The sequence below is a fragment of the Astatotilapia calliptera genome, chromosome 12 (genome assembly GCF_900246225.1).
Source record: "Astatotilapia calliptera chromosome 12, fAstCal1.2, whole genome shotgun sequence".
NCBI classification, from domain to species: domain Eukaryota; kingdom Metazoa; phylum Chordata; class Actinopteri; order Cichliformes; family Cichlidae; genus Astatotilapia; species Astatotilapia calliptera.
The window spans coordinates 23,069,502-23,094,714 of NC_039313.1; the positions used below are offsets into that span (position 1 = coordinate 23,069,502).

Consider the following 25,213-nt stretch of genomic DNA (forward strand, 5'->3'; position numbering starts at 1 on the left):
GAAGCCATTTCGTGGATGTTGATATGAAGCTTTTACTCTCATCACGTCACGGTTAGCAATCCCGTCAGTACTGTACAGTAAACACAGACTGGTGTGTGATTCATTTAAAAAGCAAGGAAGCAGTTTAGCTACATAAAATCTGACTCCGTCTTCTTATTCTTTTCTTCAGATGCTAATTTGAAAAACATTCTGTTTTACTTCCGGGCAGCAAAAGCAGCAACTGATCCACATGTTTACTGTGTATGCTTTCATCAAGAGTCTGTAAAGCCTTTAATGCATTTAGCTGGATATTCCCTCAAGTCACTTTTTATCCACAGGGCTCCTTTAAACAATATTCTGTACCTCCCAAACTAAATGTACAGCTGTTCTGTTCTCATTTACCTACTGACATTACCACTGCGTGAATGTCTGCAGGCCCTTACTCATTCCTTGTGACAGAAAAACAGAGAAGAGAATACTTCATGTGCAGCAAACTCATTCAAGATGTTAATATATTGCATTATGTTACAACACGAATAGGGGAGCCATCTTGGAAAATATTTGAAACAATCTAATCCTCAGGAAATATGCATGGGCTGCAGAAATGAAAAAGCCTGTCGAGGGTGATGACATCATGATGATCTGGGAATAACAAAGAGGACAGAATCAAATCAAAGGGCAGATTTTATAGTAGAATTTCAGGCAAATTTTAAACTTTGTTGCTGTTGCTAACCTCTGTTTCTAAAGTAAATCACATAAACTCATTGGCCACTTTGTTAGGTACACCTGTTCAACTGCTCGTTAACACAAATATCTAATCAGGCGTTCACATAGCAGCAACTCTGTGCATTTAGGCATTTAGACATGGTTAAGACGACCTGGTGTAGCCCAAACAGAGCACCAGAATGAAGAAGAGAGGTGGTTTCAGTGATTTTGTATGTGGAAGGGTTGTTGGTGTCAGATGGGCTCGACTGAATAACTCAGAAACAATTGATCTACTGAGACCTTTCTGCACAGCCACGTCTAAAGTTTACAAGGACTACAATCTGGAAAAAAATAAAATAAAAATCAGTCTAATGTCTTCAAATACAAGCATCTCATTAGAATACAAACAGCAGAATGTAAAATGGGTTCTTGTAAATCATTTGGTAGAAAATGTTTGATGGTTATCAAAAGCAGCCATGAATTGCCAGACAGTAAACATGTAAATGTAACTGAATATTCATTAGATTTTCAAAATAAAATTACCAGCATTTTAACTGACGCTTCAGGTTTAATGTTCACTGCTGCTGGCTCAAACTGACTAACCCTAATGAAGCAGATTTGAACAATTACATCATTAGGTTTGTTCATTTGGTGATCAAACATAATGATGTTTCTGGTAGTCCACAGTAGTTGGATTTTAAATAGCAACTTAAAAAGATCCAACTGCTGATAAACAAGGAGACCTAACCTAAAAGAAGATAAAGAGGACACAGCTGTTTATTGCACTTTGACTTGGCGCCGTCAGGAAACATCTAGATACCGGGTGAACCTGCTGATTGCTCCCCTGCCCTTATTATGCAGAAGATGCTAAACTTTTAAGAAAAGATAAACACAATATCAAGTCTTGACAAGATCGTATAAACGACTACAGTTACAGAAACTCAGGTTTCTGCTTTTGGTTTTTCAGGACGTTTAGGCATAGAGGAATCATGGTTAATGTTCATGGTTAGAGATGCGCATTTCCTGTGATAACACCTAATTCCTGCCCCTCTAACAAGAGGCCTGCAGCAGAGAAAATCCGTTCTCCTTACGACACCAAGCTGTCTGCAATTAAAGTCACAACAGCTGCTAACACTTATTCAGCCCCACTGATAAAAGCTGCAGTGACGCTTTGATTTATAAGAACTAGCAAAGTCTGGCTCCTACACAGAGGATGTTACCTGCTTCACACGATGCTCTTTATAGATGAGAAACTGCCCAGGACGCTCCCCATGCTCGGACAATGGAGGCTGTTACTGCTGAAAGCCGTGGTTACTTTCCATAATTACTCCACAGCTGCGTGTGAGGCCGCCGTTGTGGTTAGTTTCTGCAATGAAATCCTTCTGAGAGCTGCACTTGCTTTCACCAGGAGCTTGACTCTTTACCTCTCAGTCTTGCTGAAACTGAACACGTTCATCAGGCAGAAGCTAGCAGGTGTGCTCCTGGCACGTGAAGACTTGGACCAACATGCATGCTCAAGCTGCTGCTCCACCTGGCCTCCATCGCACACCTTGAGAAATTACAGCTGCCCTCCGAGTGGCTGTGGAGGAAGGAGATCTGCAGAGCCCTTAAAGCCAATCAAGGCAGTGCTGCTTGTGCTGCCCGCGCTCTGCCGCTTCTCACTATCTCTGTGTTTGATGTCCTTTGCTCTCGTTCAAGTGGCAGTTTCACTCCTGCCTTGTCTGTGGAGCAACCTCAGACGCTGCGTCTCCACTGTGACAGCTCTACGTGAGAGCATCAGACCGATAGTGTCCGTCTTCCTGGAGTTTGGCACCAGCGGCGGCGTATCGTTACTTTGAGCTACCCCTAAATACCTCCAGTACCTCAACTCTTTGTGCAATCTATCACCTGAACTAAACACGTTATTTTAATGACAAGTCCAAATGTGCCTGAATTTCTACAGCGTATTTATTGGAATAAAAATCGTACAGACACCTTTTGTTATCACTGTCAGTATTTTAGGTCATGTAAATCCACAAGCGCACACATCCTCAATCCAATAACTCCCAGACACTTTTAAAAGATACGTACGTGACACTTTATTGCATCAGTTCCACTAATAAATAGTACTCCCACTCCCTCTGTAACCTAACAGATGGTGCTAGGATCCACTGCAGCATCCTTGATCAATACATCCAGTCAGTAAATCAAAAAGTGTTTCGAGTGTGGGTTACAAAAGTACCTGTAACAACATTTCACTGGCTCAGAAAAGGCTCAAGGGGGGAAAATGAAGTCCAAGTTAAGGCTTGATTGTAAATGCAAGATAAATATCTTTAAACTTAAAGAATGTAGGCTTAAAAAAAGCTGCTCCTATTCTTTCTCTACTGCATAACTGTGTGTGTGTGTGTGCATGCAATGTCACTTTTTTTCTTGGCTTCTGAATTTAAAAGACACCTGGGATCACAGACACACAGCTTGGCATTTGGCTTCTGACCAAAGTCAACGTCTACAGTATGACATGCTGCCAAGCGACTGTGTGTATACGTGCCCTCAGGGCCTCAGAATAACTTCATAGCATACGATCTGCAAAATCAGTTCATGTTTGGCTACAAAAGCAACAGTGAAACCGAAAAAAAGAGATTTGGTTTATGATTGCCAAAGCCACCAGAGACAGATTTTTGGTTTGACATTTCAGATGACAGTAACATTAACATTTTAAATGAAAGAGTAACTTCAATAATATAAAATTCCTTCCAAAAAACCAATTAACAAACAAATGTAACAAGAGGACGAAAAAAAAAAGAAAGAAGAAAAGCTACAAATGGTCCCAAGATTGCAAAATGACGGTGGCAAGGTGTGGGCTGGCGACTGCCTCTACTTCAGGTTTGCAACTTTATCTCAATTGCATTACTTCAGTTTATTGATAAAAAGAAACCTTTATGTGAAAAGTCCCACACGAGAATGAAACGCTAAACTGCACCCAGAGAGCGTTTACAGTAACAGGATCGTGTCGAGAAAAATAGGAAAGAGTGAACGAGCGACGTCTCAGACTCTGGTGTAGGTGGTTCCTCTCATTAACTGAGTGGACCAAAACCAGAGTTTAAAAAACCGAATTCGTGGGCTTACACACAGCAACATTAGAAGATTTATGATAGTATTCACAAACTTTTTCTGATCGGACATTTGATGCTGCTCTTTGCTGCGTGTCCTCAGAAGAAAATCCAAGAGGGGAAAGTGTATCAAAACCACACTGCAATTATGAAGAAGCGATGACCTGTGGCTTGGAATGATTCAAGACTGTGGTTTACTTCAACAGTGGAGTAAAGACACTTTGAATGATTAGCTGCCAAGGAAAAAAAATCCCAACTAAACTACAAATCATTGCACTAAAAGAGAAAATGAGCCAGTGAGGTCTTTAAAGCGTAAACTACTGTCAGCTTTAACATCAGCTTCCAGAGAGCCCAATCAGCAACAGATAAACATGGAAGGCATGCCCATAAATGGCCAGCGAAGGTTGATACAGGTTCACCCCCGAAAAAGTGATATGCACGTTATATGTCATTCCCAACCCATTCCTTGCCACCGGCAACAACAAAGAAAAAACAAATGTTGTCAAAGCTTTCTGATAAAAGAAACAATGCAACACTGTGATAATACACAACAGTGAGATACAAGAGCGATTACTGAAAGACTGCATAAAAAAAAGAAGAAAAAAAAAAGAGCCACGACACACAAGACACAGGACAGGACGTCATCTTCTGATGGTTTACTTCACACAGACGCTTCCTTTGGGGTCTGTGCTTGAATGTGTGTCTATGCCAAGCTTTTGTTGTTAGTGATGAATGGTGCGGCTCACTCTACTGTCACGGACTTGGCCAGGTTTCTTGGACAGTCCACCTGCGTTTAAACAGAGGAGCAGACAATCAATAGCCTTGCAGATGAAAAGGACACTGTTGCTGCTGTTGACTAAATGCTGCTGTCAAAACACCCGAGTATGATTTATACAAATCTTAACAAAAACATACTTTAATCTGCGAGCCAGAGATATGGCGGTTTGGAAGAACTGCTCTTGTAATTATCACACATGTCCTGTCCAGAGCGCTTCTCCTCCCCTCGGACAAAATTACATAAAACACAGGGCATGCGTGTGGTGGAGCTGTTTGTTCTACAGAGCTGCACGGCCAGGACGTTTCTCTGAAATGCTCTGAAAAACTGACTAGATGCTGACTTTGAGTTAAGCTGCTCACTTTGACCTTTAAAATTCCTCAAAAACAGGAAATCAAGGGGACAACACATCTAAGTCAGTTCTGCAGCACCAGCACAAACATCAGTAACAGCTTGTGGGCTTTGCCAATAAATGAAACAATCGCAGGTCGGAATTCGCGCACAGATGGAGGTTATTTACATTTCACTATAATTCTTTCAGTGTGGCAGCTAACCACATCGTCATCACCTTCACCACCAAGTTTGCCAGTTTACATCGTTCACAAAGTAGGTTACATTTTCAAGCGAGTTGGGGACATGCTGATTTACAGATATAAACACTGCACGTTTATTCTGGCAGTGTTTCTGCTTACAAAGCAGTCCTGAGCGACAGCGCTAGATGATCAGTGACAGGCTAATAATAACAGAATATCTCATTTATATTGTGCTCCAGAATCTTTTGCACAACTGTCTTCTTTTATGTCCTGAAATGAATCATCGACGTATTTTACACAATCATACTCTTACTACACCTGTAAACACAGGTATACTGATGATGACTGTAAGAGTGGAAATCACTTGGGAAAATGGTATCTCCAAGAAATGTTTGAATTAAGAAGCATGCTGGATTGAGAGTTGTTGCTGATCCTGAAGGGAAAGCACTTACATCGTAGCCTCTGAGGACAGCCAGGTGGAAGGACAGCAGCTGCAGAGGGATGACGCTCAGGATGCCCTGCAGGCAGTCCAAACAGTGAGGCACTTTGATGGTGCGGCTGGAGTTTTTGATGGTTTCGTGATCGTCCTTGTCGCAGATCACAATAGGACGACCCTGTAAATGAAACAAAGAGATGAATATAGTGTGTTTACTACACAATGATGGAGATGCGCTGAATCAACCTCTCCCCTTTCACCGACTGAGTTGAAGGGCCAGAGGTGACGCAGTGGTCAACATACTTTCGGGGTTTGAACTTAATGAGTTATGATGCAAACAGTTTTCAGAAAGGAAAAAACTTAAATGGATTCAAATAAACTCACTTAGTCATTTTCCACGATATAATAAACACTGTAAAGTGTCACATTTAGTTTTTATTTGTCAGAGTTTGTTTGAGCATTTCAGGCAACTAAACAATCTGGGCTGATCACTTGTGACTGGATTATAAAATAAACCAACACACCGACATTACAATAAGGCTGATCACAAAACATGCGCCATGTGCGATTCTTACCTGGCGAGCAACAACTTGCTGCAGGGCATTCTGACACTTGACATAAGTGTGGTCTCTCATTATGATCATGATCACCGGCATGAGTTTATCCACCAGGGCCAGCGGGCCGTGTTTCAGCTCTCCTGCCAGGATACCCTCTGAATGCATGTACGTGATTTCCTTGATTTTCTGCAGGGGAATGAAAAAAAACATCCAGACTTTAGATAAATACAAGCCTACGCTGAAATTAACAATCAAGCTGTCAGATGATAAACTCGCATGTGCTCACCAGTGCTCCCTCCAAGCAGGTAGCGTAATGGTAGCCTCTGCCCATGATGAGCACACTCTTCTGCTGGTACAGCTCCGTTGCCAGCTTCTGGATTTCATCATCCAAACTGAGGACCTCCTTAATCAGATCTAACACACACACACACACATTTTTTTTCTTGTTTCAAGAGGCTGACTGGCAGAGACAAAATATGAAAAAAATATTGCAGCAACATGAACCTAGACTCAGCTTCTAATGTTGGGCAGGGAGTGGCAGACAAGCCAGACATTCCTTATTAGGTTACTATTGGGGACATGCTATCATGTGCTTTAGATTCACAGAGTCATGCAAGAGCCCAACGCCAAAATCTAAAGCTATTCATCCGTCTGCCCCCCTTCCCGCTCTCTCTCGTCTTCTGATCCTTTTGTTGCCGTTTAAGTTTGTCCTCTAAGAGGATTTAAAAAAAAAAAAAAAACACCAACAAAAACAAAACTAAAACAGGCTGTGGATGTGCTTGATCTTGGGTCTGAGAGCTAGTTTTTCCAGTCTTTTTGTGTTTAAACTTCACATATGATCAAGACTTCTCTGGCTGAATTACAACACATGTGGTGTGACTTACCTGGAAGCACTCTTAGGCCCTGGATTATCTCACGGCGCCTGGGCTGCACTGAAATCCTGTCATCGCACATCAGGAGGGCAAACATGATCAAGGCCACAAACTGACTGGTGTAGGCCTGAAGACGAAAAACACAACAGAGAAAGTAGAATATTTATTAACTGTAACACAATTGCTAAGATGCGGTTTCTTTGTCTGTCTCTACTCTGACTAATAAAGAAAACAACTGCTCCCTAACTATTTGTATGAAGGTCACAAAGTGGACCGCCACCACTGCACAGTCAAAGCTTGCTTGCTTGTGACCTCATTTCTAGAGGGAATGGTAGATTTCCTATTTTGCAGCTCAATATCGAACCAACGAAGCAGCGACCAGATCACGACTTGAGCCTTTCGGTACAGATTATGAAGCCATGTCCTTCTTTTTCGCTTTGTTTTGATTGCAAATTTGGTCTCCAGTTTATAATCTGCACCAGATGAAATATGGAGAGGTGGGTTTTCATACACATCAAGCAGCATCAAGCAGCATCAAGCAGCAACACACGCAGTTAAGTTAGTGCTGCTCATCCTAAAAACCTTTGTAGCCACATATACCACAGATGATGTCTGATCCTTCTGGAAATGTCGCTTCTTATAACCTCAACACATCTGAGACTGTGCCTGCCGTCATCGCCGCCCGCACCCTCTCCTTCCTTCATCTCCAAGCACGTTTGGAGGTCTTCCATGCTCATTTAGGAGATTCAATCAGAGTCTGAGAGAAGCCAAGTCAATTCACAAGACTCTCTGGACTCTGAAATGCCAATGTGCAGGGCCAAGAAAATAGCTGTAAAACCTTTACACACCGTTTCTTTTTTCTTCACAACAACACACAAATCGTAGTCCTTCAGAGCTGTGGCAACATATTTAACCCACATATTCAACCGTTGATCTCTTCCATATTCATACTTTCAAACTTGTCAGTGCTTTCCTGATGCACAATGTGCCAACTTTGACCCTGCAAATGTGAGCATGCATGCATGCACAGCTGAAACATAAAGAAAACACAACAGCTGTGATCTAGAAAACAAACTTTGTAATCCTGTAAATTCCCAGTGGAAAGAGTTATGTAATTCAAAAGCAGTCTTCTCTCATTTACTGTTGGCTGACCTGCCAGAAGGATCTGCCTCATGATAGCATCAAAGTGTTTTGTCTTTTAGTGCTAATTTATGCCATGAATCTTGAATATGAACAAAGGAATTGGAAATTCCCTCATTTAAAGTTTAAAAAAAATCCTACGAGCATGAAAAAGCAGAAAATTGAGACCAAATATATGAATTTGGGATGATTCAGCATGTGATTAGTTGCAAACCAAGTCAGTGTTTTGATAAGCTTGGTTGTTAATGTGCAACATTCGGTTGAGGTGGGTGTGGGTGTGTGGCCCTGCTAGCCGAGCAGTAAATGATGGCGTCTCTGAGGCGTGCTCTGGGACTTTGGAGCAACACAAGAGTCACTGAGCCAAGAGCTGGGGCAGGGAAGGACCTGCTCCACTTTTCCTAACTCTCTCTCTCTATGCTCCCTAGAAAGAGCAGGGGCTTCAACTCCTCTGCTCAAATCCCAGCTGGCAAATGCTTTCGGTGAGGGGGTGGGAGGGGCATGAAACCAAGTGTCCAAGGTTTACATGAGCTGAGATGAGAAAATCAGGCTTCTTTAACTCCCTCTGGGATAACGGTGGAGGACCACGTCAACTTCCAAAAGGCGGGACCAGAATTGCAATGGAGTTTTCATCTGGGTTTCATTCAGAGTCAGCGAGCATCGAGTTCATTTATGAGATGTTGCAATTAACTGGTGTACAGTACTTTAGCTAAGCATCAAAGGCTCAGTTACAACAAATCAAAGAAATCATGCGCTATATTTCTAACTTGAACGTAACAAATTCATTTGGTGTGTTGCCTCTGAAAATATTGTCATAGACAAAAGCAGAAAAATTAGTAGATTGCTTTTTTAAATGGAGCAATAAGCATTCACTTCAACTCCAAGGGAATGTGCTGTTTTCAATCATCCACATCCAAGCCTGCCACAACAAGGTGAAAACACACCCAGCAGTACATTCATCTTCATCACTAATGACTCAGTCTCACTGGAGTTTAAATAGAATGAGTAGGAAAACTCTATGGCTGGAAACTTGGTTGCTGCCCAGTGAACTGATTTAAAAAAAAAAAAAATAAATAAAAATTTGGAGCCTGCAACTGGTTGCAAGACACATTGGTGAACATTTGAAAGGCGGAGTCCACTCAACTGGTTATATCGCTATATAAGATTCCTGAGCCCCTGTCTCATTATGCAGTGAAATCGTCATCCAACAGCAACTATGCCGATATTTGTGGAGCAACTTCTGACTTTCTCTTCAAAATCTATGAGGTTCTGGCTAAATGCATGCAGTTAATGTGAATTTATTTGTATGTAAAAGGCAACAGATTTTCTATTTTGGTTGATTTATCACACACAGATTGCATGTAATTGGCAACTTGGCCCCATTCACCCCTCAAAATGATTACAGACTGACTCTGTCTTATCACCATTTTATCACTCTTTATATAAGTTGCTATGAAGGAGGCAACTGACAGCGGGTAGTCACAGACCTGGTCCCTGTGTTTAAAGTAGCCATTTCAAAGATAGCAAGATAATAATAACAGTAATTTTGGTAATGCTGTGTAGCATAATATAACCTAACCTCAAGAGGTTAATGTAAGAAGTATCCTTTCAATCTCCAGTGACACAATAAATGCATGTTGTGGTTTTCCACTTCCACGGCGCATAAAAGCTGCACTCATAAAAACCGCAGAGTTAATTAGAGCCACGGTTGCCATGGTATACCTTGGTGCTCGCTACTCCGATCTCTGGCCCGGCGTTGATGTGGACGCCACAGTCAGTCTCCCTCGAGATGGAGCTGCCCACTGTGTTAGTGACGCCCACAGTCAGAGCCCCCCTCTCCTTACAGTAGCGCAGGGCCATGAGGCTGTCAGCGGTCTCCCCTGCGGGGTCGGCAGAAATGGAAAACACAACCCGTTTATGGAACGTAACAATTCACACAATAAAACTGATTTACTGACTTTTGCACCATAAACTAGTCTGATTTAAGACAGCTTTACAGAAAAAAATAATCCACAGGTTTCAAAAACTTTGACTCAGCATTTTGAAAAAGTTGAGCACATAGAAAGATAAATCAAGAAGAGCCCCCAAATAGAAAGTGGAATACAAATGGGGAATGTGCCACAGATCAAGTCCAGATGGCACTGGTCTCCACACCTGACTGGCTGATAAAGAAGCAGACATCGTCTCGGAAAACAGGCGTGTTCCTGTCCAGGAAGTCGCTGGCCAGCTCCACCATGACAGGCAGCTCGGTCAGCTCCTCCAGCACCTGGCGGGTCTGGGAAAAAAAACAACAGCATCGATTTGTGAAAACGTGCCAGCTGTGCACAGAGCATAGAGTGTGGCAGGACACGAAGCTCATACCACAACACAGGTGTCATATTTCCTGTCATATTTTCCTCTTGGATTCAGTTTGATTATTTTTCTGACGGGACTTTGCACCAAAGAACAAAAGGTGGTTAAACAAAAGACTACTCACTGCTACTCCTGCATGATAGCTGGTGCCACAAGCAATGAGGATAAGTCGGCGACACCTCTGAATCTCTTTGATGTGATCCTTAAGTCCACCCAGTGTCACTGAAAAGCACAACAAACTGCTCAAAGACCACAAACACCCCACAGGAGCGATGGGACATTTTACACTTAAAAAATGTACTTATAGCTGTAAAACTTTTATAGGGCGTCCTTGATCCTTATTATAATGAACTAAAGGTAGTTGCACATGCAAAACTAAATTACTTGACGCTAAAGACTACAGTGAAAGCCAAAGATTGACATTTTTGAGGAATTGTCATTTCTTGTCTTGGTAAATATAATAATAAGGCAGTGCTCCAACCTGTGTTGTTGTCAAAGTTGACTCTCCCTCTCATGGTGTTAACAACAGACTCTGGCTGCTCAAAGATCTCCTTCTGCATGAAGGAGCTGTAGTTGCCTGTAAAATGAGGATCAGATATCACGGGAACATTTCCAGAATTAGTCAAAAAAAAAAAGAAAAGAAGAAAAGGTAAATACCAGTTAAGCACTCAGTGATAGACTTTTTATAAGCCCCATAAAACCCACATGAACTCAACCGAACGAGAGAGGTTTTGTTTACATGTATTAAGCGTCCGAGAATGCAAACCACAGCCTCCTGAAGGAGCAAAAACAAACGTCCTCACTGTGTTTTATTGACAATCAGGCCTTCCTGGAAATGAGAGTACTTATTGGGTAAACTTTCTTTCTCTATTAAGATATTTGGAGCCATAGCATGAGTCATGCCTCAAATGAAATAAAACGTACAAAAAACATTAGGGAGATAATGTTTTCCTATCAATTAAAAACCGTGACGGTAAAGAAAATATATATGTCTATATGCAAGTGCGTTTCAGCCTCCCTTTGAGAGCAATTTGGGTCATTCGAATTAGGTTATTCAGCAGAAGAAGAAAAAACTAGGAAATGAGAGGAGAGAGGCTGAGTAATGACAGGACCACAAAGGAATGTCGAGTGCAGCCAACACCGGCTCACCTCTGCCCTCTGCTGGACTGCTGAGGAAAAGTCAGTGAAAATGAAGAAAAAAGAAAATATAGACAGTAACCATGAGATTTAATCTCCTTTTTTTTAGCTGTGTTCATACTGAGCAAACTTCTTAGACTCATGTTCCTCATTTAAGGACACAGCAGCAGGATAGATGAAATACTTCAATTCCAAAAGTCCAATAACTGATTAAGTGCATGTAACAAGTTGATTCTTGGTGCAATTTTGCATGCAAAACAGACCTTATGCACATCGACTCCAAGTCCTAATCAGGGTCTGACAAATATAAAGTCAGTAAGGATTACCTAACAGCCCTGGGAAGCAATTTAATCCTGACTGATTATAGATTTGTCAGATTCTTACAGACCTGGAGTCGATATGCGTAAAGGTCTGTTTTGCATGAAAAACTGTCCCAAGAATAAACTTACATGATTGTGGGGTTTTTATTATGATTTTATACACGAAAAAAGGGAAAATAATGCAATAATAAAAATGTGTCCTAATTCCCATAAGTGAACGCTTTATCTTTGGTGACTTGGGAAAATAATTGTTTTTCTTTAACAACAATTAAACACTGAGAAATGCTTTTTATTGGGTGCATTTGTCTAAGCATTAGTAAGGGGAACTGTACTTTTTTTTAAAAAGCCACAAATTGCACATTGTTCTATACATAGGATATTAATGGCTTCACATTAAAGCTAAAATTTAAATTTAGCTTTAACAAATCCAGCCCCAGGATTTGTTTGAGTTCAAATCCTGGGGCTGGAGTAAAATGTTGAAAAAGAAGGAAACAGCTGTCTTACTACAAACCTAGCATAATATTTCAACTCGGGTCAAGAAGGGAAGATGGGAGTAATAACATCTTAAAGCAAAGTGGTTTGTTTTACCAACAGTGGTTTCTCTGGTGGCGCTGCTAATCTAGCAAGAGTGTAACGACTTGGATGATAACAAGAACAACCTCAGGGCAAACCGTTAAAAGCAAGCCAAACTATGTAAGCAGCTGGTCATCGATTATGACTTGCAGGATAATAACAGGATTTGAGACTAAATTAATGGCACAGTATAAATGATTTATTGACCATTAGTGTGGGAAAGGAATGCATGTTGTGAAGAGAATTCGTCCCTCCACTCACCCATCATGATCTGCTGTAGTTCCATCTGCAGGGTCTGGATGGCACGGGCTGGGTAGTCTCCAGCTGTACGCTTTATCCTGTGAATCGACAGCCGGCCATCCATCACGGCGGCTACGTCGTCGTCCTCGAGGAAGATCACCCGGTTTGTGTGCTCGATCACCGCGCTGTCGTGGCAGATCAGAAACCACATCAAACGTTTGATTTTTGATACACGCATAAAGCAGGCATATAAAGAACATCGTTGTGCACTCTAACAGTATCTGCTTACCTCGCATCAGATGCAAAATAGTACTCCACCGCTTTTTCATCTACTGGAAACAGGCAGGTGTCCTGGTCTGTCCTGGGTAGGGTGCTGCAGCTCTTCTTGTCTTTAGTAGCTGGGATGTAAAAGAAAACAGGCCTCAGGCAATTTCATCCAGCCACATTTGGATACATTTGACTAGAAAGAGAAACTATAACTACATGAGCGGTAGAGCACAGGAATATGATCGCTGGACAGCTTGTGATCACTGCGCACTCCAATCAGCAGAGGACCTCCCCTCCTGTATAAACCACAAGAAAATATTCATTTTAAACCACATCCTGATATTTTACCAGTATATGGTCTAAATGCATCGCAGAAAGGTTTCTTATACTGTCAGACTTCAAAATGTATTGTATACATTTTGACCCGTCTTAGACGTCACTTTAGGAGATTTAAGATCAGCCATCAGTGTGTGAGTTTACCTTGTACCAACCACCTCACCGGGATAGTGGACACTCTTGAAGACCAGTGCAAAAGCTCCTTCCTGCAAGGCAGCAGGTCAAACAGGAAGTCAGATCTTTTTACTGTCTGATTGCTTTTGCATCTTTGGTGTACATTAGCAAGTCCTTACCAGCTGCTGAGTCACACGTTCAACCAGCGTGGCGAAACTGATGTCGTCGCTCTCCCGGTTGTCATACATGTACTTCACCAACTTGGCGATGCTCTCTGTGTCAGTCTCTGACTCGAACTCATAACCTTTGCTCTCCTACAGAAACGAGAAAATGATTTCGCTTTACAAATCGGAACAATGAAAACACATCAAGAAATATTAATGAAAAACATCTGCTCACCAGGAATTTCTTCAGGTCTTTGTAGTTGGTGATAATGCCATTGTGAATGACTATGAATTCTGCAAACCAAAGAGGACTGTCAGAAACTTAACACAGAATCAAACATTTAGCTGTTTCTGTACCAGCTTGAAACATCACTCACCATTGTTTTTGTCAGATCTATGTGGATGACTGTTGACTGGGCTGGGCTCACCGTGAGTGGCCCAGCGAGTGTGGGCAATGCCACTGTGGACATCAAACTCCACATCCAGGTCAATATCCTGCTGTTCTATAAATCAAACAAACACACCCCCAAGACAGACGACATTAAATATGCGAATTGCACCACAGCGTGCAGGAAGGAAAATTGAGGATTCGGTCAACTATTAGTTCTCTCTAAACGAGCAACAATCTCAGCTTACTGTGGATCTCCTCATCCAGGGCCTTCACTTTTCCACGCTGCTTGATCAGCTGGATAGATCTGGCGTTGACCTCCCAATCTTTGCTGTTGCCCCCATCAATTCCAACACCTAATGAAATTTTAAAAAAAGTTAGAAATAGCTGAATCATAAAGATGGCAAGGCCGTAGGTATTAGGTATAACGGTGGTATTACTATTATGTAAGTAAAGTCTTCTTTTTGGTCCAATGTCTGAGAAGAACTGAAAGAAAAAAAAAACTATTATTTACTCAGTATAAGGAAAAATAATCATAGTGTAAATACAAGGTCAGACAGCAGATTCCTTGAAGAAGATTGCTGAAACTACCAAAATGGATGTGAGGGAAAGTACAAAGAAGTGGAAAACCAGAGGGATAAATATAACTGCCTCCACAGAAAACAAAAAAACAAAACAAAAAAACAAAATAATAATAATAATGTAACATAAAACTGAGCAGAACAAAGAGCGAGGAACCAGGAGAAAAACAAAAATCCCAGCATCTGTTGGCACCGTATATAAAACACCGGGACACAACCACACATTAATCAACACGTAACCACACGCAAGCATAAATCAGGCACAAGTCATTAGTGTTGGCATGTATTACTGAAAAACAAAAAATCAAGTGTGACTTTCAGGACAGTTGCTGCATTAATGTTACATTGGAGACCAACAAACTATTACAACATTTTGGCATTTCTTGAGTAACCTCTGAGGAGGTCTGAACACAAGAAAAACAAAACAAAACACAATTTAAAAAAAGGCAGAACTTGTTGGTGATGAGTCTCTCTTTTTCTTACCAGCTGAATCATAGCCTCTGTACTCCAGACGACGTAGACCTTTAAGGAGGATCTCAAGGATTTCACGGCGAGTCCTTGGCACGTGGTAGTTGAGATAGGCAAAGATTCCTTGGGGAAGGAGGGAATAATGTTTTAGAAAGCTTTTCTTTATAAAGAATTTGTGCTACCAAAAGGAGATTTTTTTATTTTTTTATTTGCAGTTGGAAGGGCAGATCACTTGAAATGCCTGTCAGACTAATACCCCTGTAACATTTGGGAGTGATGTTTAATTCATGTGGGTTTGGTAAAGTAGGGCTGCTCAATTAATCGAATTTTAATCACGATTACGATCTGGGCTTTCAACGATCATTAAAAATGACTGAGCCGATTATTAGCCCCTCCCTCATTTATCCGCGACACCTTAAAGGCTGGTCCGTGAAAATATTGTCGGGCATAAACCGGCCCGTGGCGCAAAAAAGGGTGGAGACCGCTGATTAAGAGGACCCGAGGGAAGCTCGGAAAGCTAAGCAGAAGTTATTTGGAGAGTGACTGCCGTTGGTTGAAAAGAGAGTTTAAAAAAAAACTTCAGTGGTGTTGCACACTATTTTATATTATTTTTTTTAAGTCATTGTTAACCCTTTAAATCCGGTCAGAGCAGCATGCTACGTTTTGCGTAACTATTTTTAAATCCCTGTAGAACCTGAACCGTGTAAGCTAGCGCAATAATTTGTTTTGCATATGAAACCGGAGGAGTTGTACTTACATCTGATGCCATCAGCTTGTCCTCGGTCACGGTTTCGTTCCACATATAGCTTTGCAAAAATTGCATAAAAAGCGCTTGCAGGAACAAAAACATAATATTCCAGAAACACGCTTTGCCGTTCCTATCAGCTGTTCGTAACACTTCCCACAGTGAAATGATGCACATGCTGTTTTCTTTGCAAATTTGCAGCATAGGATTGTTTTTTGTTTTTCCTGCAGTATATAAAAATTGCTGTATCTCCAAAATAAAACTATGAAGACACTCAAAATAAATTTCCTGTGGTGGGAAACTATTTTTTGCAACTTTATTGTATTTAAAGTTTTGAGGGATAAACCTCTTAAATTTCTCCAAGTAGAAATATATGTAAACAAAACAAAAGCGATTTTCAATTTTTTTTGTAGTTTATTGCACTTTTTTGCAATTTATGTAATTACTATGGACTTAATGCATACATATTATTAAAATATGGGCTATAACAGTTGTATTGATGTATAGCAACTTGAAATGCTCCCACAAATGGCACTACAGCATGTAAAACAAAAAAAAAAAAAGCTCTGGTGGACTTGGTTCTATAGTAGGTCTTAAAGGGTTAAATAAATATCGTCAAATAATCGTGATCTCAATTTCAGTGAAAGTAATCGTGATTATCATTTTTGCCATAATCGAGCAGCCCTATGGTGAAGGTTGGCTGAAGTCACTATTACAGTATTTAAAAGGTTTTTTCCGATGCCAAAGGACATCTCACAATCTGTATGCTGCATGGATTTATCCCATCAGCTGGTTTTTATTTTAAACAAGCTTTGGATTCATTTTGAGTTAGAAATTGTTTTTAAAACAATTTTAAATCTTAAAACGAAACTATTTATGATGACAATGATTACGTAAAGGTGGCTGGTGAAACCACACAGAACGTAATTGGACTCCTTCCTGGTGTAGCAGGCCAAGAATTACTGGGAGTTGTCGATCTGCTGCTATTCACAGTTCAGTGCCAGACAAACTAATGTAACACACGAGAAACAAGTCATACAGGCACTGGAAAACCTGATATAGTTATCTCTTGGAAGATGTTTAAAGACAATTAAGTATACATATATAGACCTGCCGTTTCCCTAAGATAACCTCTTGCCTACGTAAAGCAGAGGTAGGGGAATTGTCAAAGGAATGACAAAAATCAGACGCGAGATGTTTCTGTTTCCCATCTGTAAATCATTTTAAGATATTTACCTTGTCACTAAGACTTGAGATTTATTTGTGTGTGATTACTAACCCAAGTGAGAGACCATTACGATACAGAAACAGGCCAGTGTAAATCAAGATTTCAGCATTTTATTGGCAACCTCCATAAATAATGAGAATTTCCTCCCTAAAACATCTGTCATCCAGTCTAATAACAAATACACAAAGGAAAGGAGTGACACCATGAATGGCAAAAGGAGTGGGCATAAAGTGCAGCCCTGTTACAGGGCTAAACACTAACCAGTGGACATCCTGGCTCAACAGAGCATTCATTCAGAAAAGCAAGTGATGGGGGTGGACACTGAGGGGTAAAGAGAGACAAAAGGGACCCTTCTGCAAATAATCAGTGCTTAATGGTTAACCTAAGCAAAGTGGCACCTTACTGTGACAAGAGATATTGATAGCAAGGTGGCTTGGTTATGGAAGTGCTCTGATTGTGATAACAGTGAGAGAAAACAGATGTCAGGTATCAGTCATAGGACTGAGATAGATGGAGACGGCGGAGACAGGACAGGATTAGAAAGCATCAAACTGATTATGACCACTGGCGTCATATAGACAGTGAAAGACTGATGTTAATTCACAGCGATACACCAGTATTATATAGTACAATATTTGCTAAAGCCTTTGGCACTCTTTTAAGGGGTTGACTCAATTTGACTTAAAAAAACATATTTGATTTTATGTTTTGTTTATCCTATTTGTATGTGTACAGCATTTTGTGGACACTGGTTTATATGTTAAAGTGCTTTATAAATAAAGGTGGTATGGTATGGTATGGTATTATCCCAAAGAACACAGATCATCTAGTTACACTTTCATTGTTTATAATAACAACGAGCCTAACTCGTTTTCCAAGGTCTCTGTCACAGTCATCTAGATCCACAGTAACAGACAGAGATTTAGCTACTGGAAACTTACTCGGCTGGTAATAACGTCGTAAAGCAGGTTACCATTTTAATGTCGCACTCAAATATCGACTCTGCTGCTCGATCGTGTTATCCCACATCAAGCAGCTTTCAGAGTAAAACGGAAAAACACAGACCGGTTTATATTTAGCTGGCTAGCAACATCATGTTGGCCATACAAAACTCACTTTAGCCTCCCCTAGCTCATTTCCAGCATTTATCCTCAAACTAACATGGCAATAGCTGAATAACTATTCAGCTAGCTATTCTGGTGAAACGTGAACCACACACATTCAGCGCCTATTAGTATAAATATAGAATAAATGCACTACTCACCACACATGGCTACAGTTCTGCTGCCAGTTACAGCTACTCTGAAGTCGGTAGCTGGGAACGCCTGTCAATAAGCTCCGCCCCCGATGGTTCCTATGAATCATAGCCAACCGCGTTCTTCCATGGCGCCTTCTGATTGGTCGGGAGATCTGTCGATTCAGGTTGCGCCTACAGACGTACGCATTTCTGACGTGGCATCAGGATGCGATTCGCAGCCGGAACATCCTGCAGATCCTGCTGCTGCTAGAGTCAACATCGGCCCACAATGGAAGGCCTGTGCTTTCTACTGGCCGTGGAAGGAAAATATTGCTAAAAAGGCCCAAAAGCCTGTGTATGCTCTGGCGATTTTAGAATTACTGAGGTACAACGTCCCTCAGTAGAAATCCACCAATGCTTTTTAAAATTTTTATATGCAAAATTGCCTTTTATGGTTTTTTGGTCTTACATAGTTTAAATGGTCTATATAATTTTTGTGGAAAATACCCACTTTCTATTTTACCTTCTTTTGGTCGCTCTGTTCATGTGTCACCACCCTGGATCATCTGACCTTATTGGTAGTATCCTTTTATGCCGCACCAACCCTCTGCATGTCCTCCTCTTGCCTGGCAGCTACATCTTCAACAACCTTTGTCCAGTATATCAACCATCCGTCCTCTTGTGTTTCAACTGCTCAACTCGAGCTGTCCCCCTGACGTACTCATTTGTAGTCCTGTCCATATTGGTCATTGTCAATGGGAATCTGAGCATCTTCAACTAGGCCACTAGTTGGAACACTTATGTACAACAAAGCAGACAAATGGTCACAAAATATTATAACAAACTTTATTTATACACATATAATATACTGATTTTAAAACTAAAAGGCTGCTTTTCTTGCTTGACAGATGTGGAGTAATAAATTATTCCAGTCAGCTGTTCCTGTGACTGGGCTATTCTTGTTAAATACGGTCACTGTACAAAAAAAACCAAACAGCTGGGAAACAACACATACGAGATTACATCTGAATTGATAATGGTGACCATTTCTTTCACACAGCTGTGCTATCAAACACATTTTATTGCAACTATTGCTTGCATTAAAGTCGGTAGCTGGTAGAGACAGGAATGTGTATGATTTCGGTGGTTCAGACTTGAGCAGCCTCCTCCTCCTCCTTCACCTGGAAGACACGCATAAAAGCTCTTTACAGCTCAAGTGCTGAACATGAAATATAAATCAAGATGTCAGGATTAACATCTTAAAAATTAACAGTGTCCTAAAATCAAATGAGAGAAAGACAACAAACCTGTTCCACCGATTCAACCTCAGGTACATAAAACTGTAGCATGTTTTGGATGCCACTCTTCAAAGTCACAATTGAACTGGGGCAACTGGTGCAAGAGCCCTGCAGCTTCAGCTTAACAATGCCATCTTCAAATCCGCGGTATAGAACATCTCCCCCGTCCTCTTGCACAGTTGGCCTGACAGAGTGAGAACATTGACTTGTATTAGGCAAAAAACCCAAAAAGCATAGGAAGCAACAGGCCCTGAGGTCATAGTGCACCTTCATGAGTAGTTACCTTATTCGAGTCTCTAGTAGTTCTTTAATCATAGCAACTACCTCGTCGTCGTCGTCTGACGGTGCTGAAAGGAGAGGCAGAGATTGTTGTTCCTCAGCATTCAAAGCAGCTTGTTATTTCTGTCTAAGTTGATGTTTTAATAATGGGTAGACCACAGCTGTTTGAAAACCATACCTGTATCTGGGCTTGGCTGGCTGTCCTCGTTTACAACAGGAAGCCCGGAGGTAAAAAAGTCCATAATGGTAGCAAACACATCAGGCTTAATTACCTTCCATTCCAAATTTGGGTCAGCCTAAACGAAGAAGGATGAGAAACCAACCTATTCTTAGTTGTGGTATGCCAAGCTGTGCCAGTGCCAATTCTTACAAACTGGGCATGGCTTTACCTTTGTGATGGTAATAAAGTCAGGGCCCAGGAACACACTCTTGACTCCATCGATCCTAAAAAGCTGCCTGAAGACAATCACTGAGGTTTTATTATGCCACACTTAAAGATTCATCTTACACTTAATACAGAAGGTTGTGCAATGATTGTAACAAATAAATACACACATATAGACGTGCAAATTGTGTGCAGGTATCAGTCACATTTATTAACATAATATTTTAATGGGAATAGAATTAGAAAATAATATTTCTGTTCAAAATTGTTGCACCGCAGTGTCATAAAGATCAAGTAGAGGTAAAAGTGTTACACTGAGGACGTGAATCAGCAGCGTGCTGGGCTGTGAGAAGAGAGGTCTACTGTTTCTGTGCGTATCAGAGGTTATACCTTTTTTATATTTGGTAATAATAAATGTTGCCTTGGTTACTGCCCTACCAACAAGGCATGTACTGGTAAATCAATCTTGTCATGTGACTAGCAGAAGTCAAACTATTAATCCATTCTTCTTCTGGCTGCTCCACAGTGGATCATCTGCCTCCATCTCCATCGTTCTCCACTGTCACACTAATGTCCTCCTACATGACATCCACCAACCTTCTCTGGAGGTCCACCTATTTTCCTCCTGTGTGGAAGCTGTATATTCAACACCCTTTGTGCAGCATATCCACTATCACTTCTCTGCACATCTCACTTCCCTAACCCTTCTCTGCACAGACCATCTCAGCCTTGCCTGGCTCTCCAACTTTGTGTTTAAACTGCTCAACCTGAGCTGTCCCTCTGACATGCTCATTCTGATCCTGTCCATCCTGATCACTCTAAATAAAATATTTAGCATCTTCAACTCTGTCATCTCTATTTTTTTTTTGTTTGTTTGTTTTTTGTCAGGGTCACTGTCTCCAAATTATACATCATAGCAGGTCTCACTACTATCTTGTAAAATGTCTCATTCACTCTTGCTGCTTTTCCTCTGTCACAAATCACCCCTGACACTCATCTCCATCCACTCCACCCAGTCAGTTATTTCACCTGTCGTGTGCACTGTCCACCGCACTGACCGCATGTATTAAAACTCATCTACCTACATCTGTTATGCTAAGATGACTGTTTGACATCAGGCATTTCTCTCAGACCAGTAATCTCACATACCTGGCTAGAGGTGAGCAGTGTGCCTCACGAGGGCCCGCAAAATTCATAGTTCCTGTTTCAAGAACTGTCCGGCCAGGCAGGAACTTCATGCTGTTTGGATTTGGTGTATCCTGCGTCTGCACAAACATGGTCCTTCCTGGGAAGAGAAAAAACAAAGAAGAAGAATGCAACATAAATCACCTTTTTTCATTAGACGGCGTCCTTATTTTGTGCAGCAACTCTTTACTTTATTGAACTGCAAGGCTAATGTCACGTGTCCTACAGGCACCTGCTCAAACAGCAGCTGCATCTATTGGGTTCAAGACAATCACTCCAGTATTAACACATTCAATGTTACACATGTGATTATTCTGAATACAAACCAGGAACAATCCAGATGGGGTTTGAGGGCCATCTGTTTGAAACTCCCGTGGTATGTGAAGGCAAGTGTAATCCAGTGCTCTGAAACCCACTGACAGCAAGACTGAAAAATGCAGCAGATGAAGACATTTAATACAGCCCAGCTCACACTGATAAATGAATGGTGTTAGAAATCAAAATGTCAAGCACCCGTGCCAGCTCACTTCATCTAATGCCTTCCTCTCTGGAGCGGTGAAATAATGATTTCAAAACATGAAGGTGTGGTGAGACTAATCCACTAAAATGATTTGGTGCACAGTGTTTGTACAAAACTGTATTACAAACTGTTGCATAAGGCAACACGTAAAACAACCAAAGGGGTCATGCAGAGCTTAAAACGATACACTGTGCAATCAGTATTTGTCTTACTTTAGCCAAGGAGAAAGAACTGTCTGTATCATTTCACTGATAACTAAAAATTTATTTATTTTTATAAGACATTTGAATTACAAAATAGAAAACACAGACATACACTATACAATTACAGGCAAAAATGGCACTGTATATGATATGCAAGGAAAGTGGACAACAGCAGAAATCTGTCTGTTACTTTTATTTGGTGTTAGATTTGCCTGAACCTGCTGATCTGCTGGGATTTTCCCAAACAACCATCTTCAGTGTTTAAAGAGAATTGTCATAAAGAGAAAATATCTGGTGAACAATGGTTCTCTGGGCTAAAGCACATTGTTAAGGTCAGAGGTCAAATGAGAATGAACCTGATACAAATTCAAATGCAAATAACAACTTATTACAACAGAAGACCTTATCCAAATGCAAGACACATTGAAGCTTGAAACAGATGGGCTACAGCAGCAGAAGAGCACACTGTGTGGCACTCCTGTCTGCTAAGAACAATAAACAGGATTAACCAAAAATTGGAAAATGGAGCACTGCAAAATCGTTGCCTGGTCTCATGAATTTTAATTTCTTTTTTTAAACAATATTTTTTTTATTAAGAATTTTTCTTTTATACATATAAACAAAAAAAAAAAAAGAAAAAGATTACAGTTGATCTGTACATTCGGGATTAGGGATGGGTACCGGTGTCCGGTGCCATGATGGCACCGGTTCTGACATAAACGGTAGTAACCAGACCGAAAAGCAGCGCACATTTCGGTGCTTTATTTCGGTGCTTTTTTTTCCTGAGCTGTGATACACTTTTAGCCAATCATTTTACGTTTCCGAGGATAGTAGGCGGGGCCAGGTACGTACGTTCTGTTAGAGCAGAGCCACAGATTAAAAATGTCCAAGGCGAAGCGGTCAAAAGTCTGGCTGTACTTCATAGCAAAATATGCAAACTCAGCAGCCTGCAACAAGTGCTTTAAGCTGATACTGTGATACTGTCAAAGGAGGTAAGACCAAGAATCCGATTAAACAGCTGGCGACGCATAGCGGTTTTTTTTTAAACCCAGAAATGCGCCGTATTTGATAGCTTGCTGCGAGACCTCACACCGTGCACGTCGGGTGGGTTGCCAGTTATCGGACCCGGAGCAACATCCCCCAAAAACCCGAAGAATAGAGTCCTGGCCCCTAGCCCTGCCAGTGTAGCAGAAATGATGAGGATGATGATGCAGCAGCAGCCGTTCTTCTCTGCATGAGTAGCTTCATGTTGTTCGTGTGTAATTTACGTTGAGTAGGCTAACCACGTTATTACATTAATGCATGTAAGGTGAACTAGCAAACATCATCATAGCTACATGCGGCTGTCCTCTTGTTTGATGGCAGATGCTCCCTTCACCCTGGCCAAAAAGGCTAAAATGACCAAAGAAAAAGTGGGAAACAGCTAAACATGAGAGGTTTTGGACAAAGTTTGTGTTTTTTCCATTGATTAAGCACTGCTTCCAGCCAAGAGTGATGCCATATATGCCACATAGCTGCAGAAAAGGCACACATTGTTATCTTTTTACAAAAAACAAACAAACAGCTGAACACGAGAGGTTTTTGGACCAATTTTGTGTTCTCTGTTCTTTAAGCACCGGTTCGAGCACCGTTTAAGCACCGGCACCGTTTCAAAAGTACCTATTTGGCACCGGTATCGGATAAAACCTAAACGATACCCATCCCTATTCGGGATGAATTTCAATTTCTGCAGCGATGTTTGGATAGTACGGTCAGATTTGTCATGGCTCCATCCTGCCTTGTATCAATGGTTTAGGCTTCAGGTAGTGTAGCAATCATGCAGATTTTTTTCTTAGTATACTTTGAGCCCCTTATTTCCATCTGAGGATAAATTGGGAATACGTGGAATGACATGCTGCTCACCATGTACATCCCTTTGTGAAAGTGGTTATAATGGCTTGCTTCTTTAACCCTTTATTTACAAGTGCTCTTTAAATGACAGTAACTGTTTCCGTTTTTGTTAAAGACATAATTCAAATGGTTCCAGAAGAAGGAGAAAATAGGCTTCATGGGATACTTAATTTATCATGGTAGCACAGGAAATTCACAAGGTAAAAAACAAACAAGGGCCTAAATTTTACCAAGTGAACTTCACATTGCCTTAACTCCTCAACCATTTTGGTCATGTCATGAAGAATTGAAGCAGTTCTTAAGGCAAAGGGGGTCCAACCCAGTACTAGAAAGACGTTTGTAATGACGTGTCTGAGTGTATAAGACCGTAGAAACACCAGCAGAAAGTTATTTTAGTTTTGCCTTTTGTAATTAATTGTTATTTATATTTTGTTTTGATGTTTTAATCCAGTTTAGTTTGAGTTAGTTTACAGAGTGAGTGCAGATTGTTTTTTTGTTTTTTTTAATCACTTATTGAATTAAGGGCATATGTCAGAGGCAAGATTTAGTAAAATCAGTGCAGTTATAAACTTCTTAGGTGTAAATAAATATATCTACGAAAGCCTGATAAGGCAGTTTAATTTTTTTTAAACCAAGTTAAGCGATACTAAAACCTGTAATATTTTTGTTAACTATAATAACTGCAATAACTTATGGATATGAACTGTCGAGAGTAACGGTGTCCCTGTGTACAACTCGGGATAATCCAGAAAAAGCAGATTAGAATCGGGCTAAAGTTTTAGCACTTGTGCAACACAAACAAAAAAAAACCCTTTTTTTAAGTTTGCAAAGGTTTGTTGTGGTTGATACTGACGACTTTAAAGTGTTAATAAGCGGCTGTACGGTGGAGACGTTTAAAGCAGTAAAACATCCCCACACCTCCCTGCTCTGTAGCTGACTGCGTCACTCCGCCTTTTAGCCAGCGTGCTACCGTTAGCCTGCCTGACCCTGATGCTTAACATGCCGACACATTCATGCACACATGAAATAAAGCAAAAACAGAAAACAATGCAGATATAGATAAATACAAAACAACTTACAGACGAGAAAGTCTTGCTGAAATACCCAACAATCTGCCGACCTGCCTGTAAGTCGCCATGTTTGTTATGGTTAGCTAAACACGACGGAAGTGGCGCGGTAAATAAGGGGACGTGACGCACTATTATTGTACATTTGTTCGT

At 40.9% G+C, this 25,213-nt stretch overlaps 2 protein-coding genes across 2 annotated transcripts; both read right to left on the bottom strand.

Annotated features, from left to right (window-relative positions):
- Positions 1 to 7: 7 nt before the first annotated feature.
- gfpt1 (glutamine--fructose-6-phosphate transaminase 1) lies at positions 8 to 18,341 on the bottom strand. The gene is made up of 20 exons (XM_026188478.1): positions 18,261 to 18,341; positions 15,039 to 15,146; positions 14,223 to 14,330; positions 13,964 to 14,089; positions 13,822 to 13,880; positions 13,602 to 13,736; positions 13,453 to 13,514; positions 13,189 to 13,268; positions 12,995 to 13,103; positions 12,727 to 12,890; positions 10,917 to 11,012; positions 10,560 to 10,657; positions 10,238 to 10,358; positions 9,806 to 9,963; positions 6,959 to 7,073; positions 6,361 to 6,488; positions 6,093 to 6,260; positions 5,534 to 5,695; positions 1,905 to 4,560; positions 8 to 621 (listed from the first exon to the last, which is right to left on the bottom strand). Exons 1-19 carry the CDS (start codon positions 18,265 to 18,267, stop codon positions 4,516 to 4,518), a joined length of 2,049 nt encoding a protein of 682 aa, XP_026044263.1. The 5' UTR covers positions 18,268 to 18,341; the 3' UTR covers positions 8 to 621; positions 1,905 to 4,515.
- Positions 18,342 to 19,060: 719 nt separating this feature from the next.
- nfu1 (NFU1 iron-sulfur cluster scaffold homolog (S. cerevisiae)) lies at positions 19,061 to 25,187 on the bottom strand. Its single transcript, XM_026188483.1, has 8 exons — positions 25,073 to 25,187; positions 21,707 to 21,807; positions 21,345 to 21,480; positions 20,200 to 20,266; positions 19,989 to 20,106; positions 19,815 to 19,878; positions 19,541 to 19,715; positions 19,061 to 19,414 (listed from the first exon to the last, which is right to left on the bottom strand). The coding sequence occupies exons 1-8, from the start codon at positions 25,129 to 25,131 to the stop codon at positions 19,382 to 19,384; spliced, it is 753 nt and encodes a 250-aa protein (XP_026044268.1). The 5' UTR covers positions 25,132 to 25,187; the 3' UTR covers positions 19,061 to 19,381.
- Positions 25,188 to 25,213: the final 26 nt, after the last annotated feature.

Bases quoted from the DNA above. Each gene is read 5' to 3' on its own strand.
- gfpt1 (XM_026188478.1), bottom strand. The intron at 6,261-6,360 runs GTGAGCACATGC...ATTCCCCTGCAG, and splicing joins CCTGCTTGGAGGGAGCACTG to AAAATCAAGGAAATCACGTA. The intron at 5,696-6,092 runs GTAAGAATCGCA...TTTCATTTACAG, and splicing joins AGCAAGTTGTTGCTCGCCAG to GGTCGTCCTATTGTGATCTG.
- nfu1 (XM_026188483.1), bottom strand. From the start codon at position 25,131: ATGGCGACTTACAGGCAGGTCGGCAGATTGTTGGGTATTTCAGCAAGA. The intron at 20,267-21,344 runs GTATGTGAGATT...GATTGTCTTCAG, and splicing joins CACTGCTCACCTCTAGCCAG to GCAGCTTTTTAGGATCGATG. The intron at 19,415-19,540 runs GTTTGTTGTCTT...CGTGTCTTCCAG, and splicing joins AGGTTGAATCGGTGGAACAG to GTGAAGGAGGAGGAGGAGGC.